At 38.7% G+C, this 6,698-nt stretch overlaps 1 protein-coding gene across 1 annotated transcript in view; it reads right to left on the bottom strand.

Moving 5' to 3' along the window:
• Window positions 1-2,298: 2,298 nt before the first annotated feature.
• LOC134881281 (ryanodine receptor 3-like) overlaps window positions 2,299-6,698 on the bottom strand; it is a 65,869-nt gene continuing 61,469 nt past the window's right edge. Inside the window, exons 93-97 of the mRNA XM_063908497.1 lie at window positions 6,460-6,616; window positions 6,244-6,308; window positions 5,040-5,140; window positions 4,314-4,365; window positions 2,299-3,332 (exon numbers count right to left, since the gene is read on the bottom strand). Coding sequence (XP_063764567.1) covers window positions 3,237-3,332; window positions 4,314-4,365; window positions 5,040-5,140; window positions 6,244-6,308; window positions 6,460-6,616 — 471 coding nt within the window. The 3' untranslated portion in view covers window positions 2,299-3,236. The remainder of the gene's footprint in view (window positions 3,333-4,313; window positions 4,366-5,039; window positions 5,141-6,243; window positions 6,309-6,459; window positions 6,617-6,698) is intronic.

Here is a 6,698-nt window from a genome sequence, read left to right as displayed (position 1 = left end):
CACTCTACACATTTACTCACCACCTGTCTTGCTCAGTCTATCTCTGTCACGCGCACGCGCATGCGCGCACACACACACACACACACACACACACACACACACACACACACACACACACACACACACACACACACACACACACACACACACACACACACAGGCACATACTGTAAATTTTATCGATGTTGAGTGTGCTTCAGGGAGGAACACATCTGTCATAGAAGAGGATGCCAGTACTGCAGAGTGTGGACGGAGGGTATTATGTTACTTAGCATGGAGAGCCTTTACTGCATTTTCACGAACACACACACTTAAGCACACACGGTGCATAAGTGTGTGTACATGTGCAGTAAATCCCACTCTGTTGCCATCTGTTTATAGTTTGCTCTGCACAGATTAACCCCCCTGTATTTGCTGAAGGTCATCACCCTCACAATGCTGAATCAGTAAACATTATTATTCTAGTATTAGCAGGTAGAAGTACCTTCCAAATACAGGAATACAGAAATAAATCTCCTCAATTTGTAACATTTACTGTATAGAATAAGAAAATGTGTCATCTTCAGTATCCAGGAATTTATCAGCACCATTGTCCATTATTATCATTTTCTAGACCAAATTATTACATTATAATAGTCCAAAGGTCAACATGGAATGTCATGCTCAACTTTCTGCTCCTTAAAGTGCTATTGAAAAATCAACTTAAACATTTCTTTAAAGAAGCTTTAATGCCTAAATTTCAGAGACTTCAAAATCAATTTTACATGCCAATCCTGTCAATGATGAAATACAATGCTGATGACATTAAATGCTTACATGAAAGACAGTGTAATCCTACAAACAGTAAGACAAACTGAAATTATCATATAAGTTATCCTTAATGAGGTTGTAAATGCCATCTAAGTTAAGTAGGCTTGTTTAATGAAAAGGGAAATAACCCAAAATCCTCATCATACCAGGTTTTGTTTAAAATGTGTGTTTATTGTGTGATGTTGCATGAAACACTGACACGATGCATCAACGAAACAATATGCAGTCACCAGTTGGAGTTTACTCTGCAGGTCACCAGCTGAAGAGGACAGCTCGGCTTGTGACTCAACCTGCGCTCTTTATTTTTTCTCCCGACCTATCACTCCTCCCCAGTGTCGCACACCAGTCGCTGACAGGCCGGATACAACTTTCAGCTGCATTACGTCAGCAATAGGTTGACTGTGGGACTCAGAAAGTGGGGACAAGGGTTGGGCTTTGTGGCAAGATAACAAAGAAAATATTACACTAAAACTGAAAGTTCAATCTTATATTCATTTTACACCACCAATATTTCCCATTTAACATTAAAAGCAGTTTACCACCTGAAGAGAACCACGGTGGAATAAAGTGTAAAATGCACACTGGGTTCTGTCATTCTACTTTAAGTATCTGCCTGTGTCCATTTTATCACGGCTCTATGTTGAAGATCAAGTCCCTGAAGAGCTGGAAAAGCCATAGTTTCCCCCCCCAACCAGCCATTTAGAACATCATTACAGGCCTATCCTTATCTTTTGATAGCAAAGAATATAACCTTTAAATTGAGTTTCCTCTGATACTGCTTTTCACTCAAATCCTTTACTAGGACAGTTACAGCTTTTTAAAACACTTAGTGATGAATGTAGATTTTAATCTTGTTAATATATTTTTTTAGAATGATGTTAATGCTAAGTCACTTTACATTTTAGAAATGATTTCCTCTGTGTTGCAACAAATAAAAATCCAGTCAACACGTTAGAGCTATTACAGGTATTAAGTTGAGGAATTGAGGAGGCAGAGCTGCTCTCAGCGGCAGGCTGCAGCGCTGTGTGGTGCCTGAGGTGTGGTGACATGATCCGAGCTGACAGGTGGCACCATGGGTAATGGGGCTAAAACTCCCATCATGCAGCCCATGAGGCTCCATCCTAACTCTCTGACCAGCCCAGAAATGCACGTATACTCACTCCCTGCTACTTACCACAGTGTAATCAAAGCTGCAGGATGGTCACAGTTATATGTGAAGGGTAAAATTTACTTAGAACTGAAGCCAAATGCTGTTTGCACACTGGAGGTATTTTATTTTGAAAGAATTTGGATTAGCTGCAGAGGCAGATGTTGCTGCTGCAGATTTTGGGAATGAGATGACTCACTCTATATTCAAAATCACTTATCCTGTTATTATGTGGAGGTGAACAGATGGAGGAAGGGTTTTAAAAGTTGAAAAATACGTTGAGGGTATATTTACATCGTATAAAAGTCCACAAATCCAAATGAAATGAACAAACATGAATATTTCTTGCACTGATTTCTTTAATTTTTTACTTTAAAAGAAATGCACAGATCAGCAAAGCTACTACATACAAATGGCCATACTATAGCTATTACATTTTGTTCTTTTTTGAAGGTGTTCAGTTAGTTATGCTGCATTCAGCAAAAGCATTGGTCAAATCCAACCAATGCTGTTCTTCCATGTTCAAATGAAAAAGTTCAGCCACAAACTACACATCTGGACAGCTACTTGTATCTGCTCCAGGAGAATTACTGTACTTACATACAATAAAGAAGAAACAAAAGTTTTGCATAGCTTCATTGTAATGTAGATACAGTACTGTAAGGCACTTCATGAAGAAATTAGGCATTTTTTAAATCCTATGTAATAAACATTTTTGCCACTTCATTCTAAAACATCATCTCAATATGCAAGGTTACAACATCTTGAAAAAAAATTCTCATATCACATTTTTGCGCACTATGTAAATCTACTGAACTCCTCCATTTTTCTTTTGGCATTAAGTCTCAAGTTCAACATTTCAGAATATTGAAGTTGGGTTCTTGTGCATAATATGACTGACACATTGTCCCGTAACCCCACAAAACCCAGTGTTTCTCAAAAAGACAAAACTGAAAATTGTGCAATGATTTGGGGTTATGTGGAGTAAAAGGCAACACGCTGTCAAAGACGAGTCCCAAACGAAAATAAGTTTTGATTTCTGGGAAAGTGACAGGTTGTTTCCTCATAGACTGGTACCGCACCAACAAAGGTAAGCCGAAGACGAGCATGAGACATTTCTCTTATTAGATAAAAAAGTAGTTTTGTCTCGTCTCTCCTCAGGCCAGTCTGAAGCGTTGTCGGGATGACTGTGTGTTGTTGTAGTGCAGCAGCTGTATGTAGGACTACATGTTCCAGCAGCCCACATCATTCGAGTAGAGGTAAAGAGGATGCATCTGCTCTATCCAAGCTGATCTTCGTACTGCTTGCGGAAGCAGTCTCCAGCTGGGAAGAAATCCCAGCAGCGCTCCTGGTACATCTTCCACACATAAGACTCCTAGAGTCAGACACATACAAACAATTAGAACTCGAAATGAATTATTATTTATAAAAGTGACAATAGAAACTGTATTTGCTTTAATTTATTATCAAAGTACATGTTGATTGCGGTGTTGCTAGTTTGCATCATTAGCATAAGGCTTAATGGTTACGTTAATGCCCAGTACTTTGAGAGAAAAAAATTCAAACAGCAATTATAAAAAGGACAATATGGCATTAATAATAAATAAAATACCAAAGAGTTAAGAAACAACAACAACAAAAAAGGTTTGTGCTTTGTTATTATGCTCACTTGCTGGATTTCTGTGTATACATTTTGGTTAAAAATGTATGTTGTATCGTTTTTAAGGATAAAAAACCTAACATTTTAGATAGGTACAGTAGATGTGGGTACCCAAGGAGTTGTTGGGTATAAATGTCACTCTGTAAACGGTGTGCAGAAATATTTGAATTGAAAAACTTCCATTTTTAAGCACTGAGCAGTTTTTACTTCCAGGATTCAGAGCTTCAGAGCAGTTTAAAGAGACTAACCAATCATTTGTTATTATAATCATAAATGGCTAAAAATGTGGTTGTTGGTTTTGCATTGTGTGAATAAACTTGAATTACATTGAGACCTTTCATGTTTCTCAACAGATGTAATACTCTTTTAATTGTGAGCTAAATTGAGCTCAATGTTTCTATGGAACATCTGAAAGAAGCCACCGCATTATTTTATCTATTCATTTAGAAACAAGACAAGTTTGTGATAATGCCTAAAATATCTTATTTAATATCAAGTAGATCATAAAAACAGGTCTGTAGTTAAGTTGTAATTAAATATCACACTTTAATTCAACAGTAATATACTATACATTTCCCTTAGAATCATTCAGCCCCAGGAAGACAGACAGCAGCACATTATCTGTGACAGTACAGGGTAAACATCAGGATGATTTAATCCTCAGAGAAATGTCATTTGTGACGAGTCTTACTGTACCTGGCCAGTGTGCTCTGTCTCGTCCTTGTTGATGAGGTACATCAGGAAGAACCTTTAGAAAAATCCGGGACAATGACACAAAACAAAAATCTCAGACTTAAAAAAAAAACAGGACAAGCTTTCTCCTAACTAAATACCTCCAACACCGCATTAATGGAAAATGTCACATTCTCTGTTACTAGGAAACAATTTCATGACGCAAGTGTCAAACAAAATAACAGCATCCAATCTCCATTAGCCAATCACCTGTTGTTTCCCAAATCAAGTGTAAATGGCAGCGGGCCGCTGTATCTCTGCGGGCATCGCAGCCTGCCAAATCCTGATGAATACTGTATGAGGGCATGCCATCACAAACCTATTTTTCAATAAAGTTCATGGCATTAAATAGTAATGAAGCAACATAATGAGGTCGCTGTTGTATCCTCCGGCCAGCTGACTCTTGAGCACGAACGGAAAGAGACTTTTCTATTGTCAATGAAACACTGGCCGAGCGGGGGTGGGGGTTAACACAGCGACAGATGGAAAGAATACCTGAAGGGATCTAATGTTCTGCATTACTGCGGCTATTAGGGATTGTGGGATTGTGTGCTGTAGTAACGTGCTAAGGCCATCAGTCATGTGGTTCAATTACAGAGGAGGCACTACATGTAATTGAGAGACAATTGCGATTATCACATTTGCAATAACAAGTAAATGATATCAAAGGCCTGGAAGGGGAATACTTACAGGTAGTTGGCCAAATTGTGCTCTTGTAAGGTGTGAGTCTCAAAGCCGTGAGGTGTTGTGTCGAAGTAGTCGTTACCGATCCCACAGATGAAGCATTTGGTCTGAGGACAGAAAATGAAAAGATAATTACAACACCTGCTCTCTATTCAGCCTTTTGCATTGTGTTATAAGGAGACTCATTTACTGGCATTGCTTGTACAATGCAGCTTGCCAACAGTTGTCTAAAGTTTTCTGAAGTTTGAACAGAAAATAACGATGATAATAATAGCTTCAGGCTTATCCTGGCTAACTTCATTCAGTCATACTTTAAACAAAAATATGTTTCTCTCTGTCACTGCAACTTTTTGAGGACCAAAAGTATGCTCTGACCTTCATCTGACTGACTGCTGCTGACTGAAGAGAGATGGAGAGCTTCAGAAAAAAAGTAGGCCAGATGTCTAAACTCAACATATCCTGATTGGGAAAGGAATTTCATTTTTGTAACAGACAGTATTTAAGTTAAGGACTCACTTCCTGTTATGTAACAGACTTAATATGATATCATGACAATTTAAGAAAAATGATAAAGATGTATTCCTTCCTCATCCTGTCATGAGAAGTGGTTTAGGTTATTTACAACTGAGAGAGGATGTATGTTATCTGCTGTATTTGTTTGTAGATTTCACAATCATACAGTAAACAAAGTTAATAAAGCCACATTCACAGATGCACTACAGTCCTGAAATTACCTACAAATAATAATTTATAACATTAGTTAAGAACCTAAATATGAGAATTCAAGTGTCTAATCAGAAATCGAATTGACTTCACAAAGTAAACACACAGAGTATGTGTAATGTTCGATTGACTCCCCGTCTGAATGGATCCACTAATTGTCCAGTGAGTTGACAATGAAAAATGTGATGTTTTCTTTTACCATGCAGCTGGCACAAAACCAAACAAAACATCTGTGGGTGAACAGGAAGGGCCATTTACAAAAAATGATTCAGGATTACAAAACCAGTATTCCTGGTAGGTTAAAACACTTCTGACACGGACAATCTCCTGTTGTGTGAGACGTGTAAAGGGAAACTCAAGACATTGTCCAGAGCTCATAAGAAAGAAATGGCTTTAATCACATAATGTTTCTTGAGAGGACAACCCACACCTGCTCCTCCCGATCCCCCTTCAGCAGTGTGTGAGTGAGAATGAAATGTCCACTCACCTCCATGTCCTCTTTCACTTGTTCCTGCTGGTCTCTCAGCTCTCCAAAGGCATCAATGATCAAACCTGCAACCAGAAAGCCCATCATACAAATTGTATCAGCAAAAAACAATGCAATCACAACCTTTAACCCTTCACTTCCTGGAAATAGAGTGAAAGTTTTAGAGGGATATTTTGTCTGGTGGAAAAACACACAAAAAAAAATGCTGAAGCTCACCCTGGATGATGGCCAGTAGGATGACGATGACGAAGAAGAAGAAGGTTATGTCAAACAGGATGCGGTACAGCTCATAGGGGTCACCAGCGGGGTCCTCGATCTCATCCCCGATGCCCCCTCCAGCTCTGACCCCAACGTACATGTGGAATAGGTAACACTGTGGAAACATGGAAGCAGGGTGAGTACAGACCTCAAAGTCAGAATGTTTTGTTTATTTTTTAACATAGCTTATGATTGCT

This window comes from Eleginops maclovinus, chromosome 19 (assembly GCF_036324505.1).
Source record: "Eleginops maclovinus isolate JMC-PN-2008 ecotype Puerto Natales chromosome 19, JC_Emac_rtc_rv5, whole genome shotgun sequence".
Lineage (NCBI taxonomy): Eukaryota > Metazoa > Chordata > Actinopteri > Perciformes > Eleginopidae > Eleginops > Eleginops maclovinus.
This window is presented reverse-complemented; position numbering and strand designations above follow the sequence as displayed.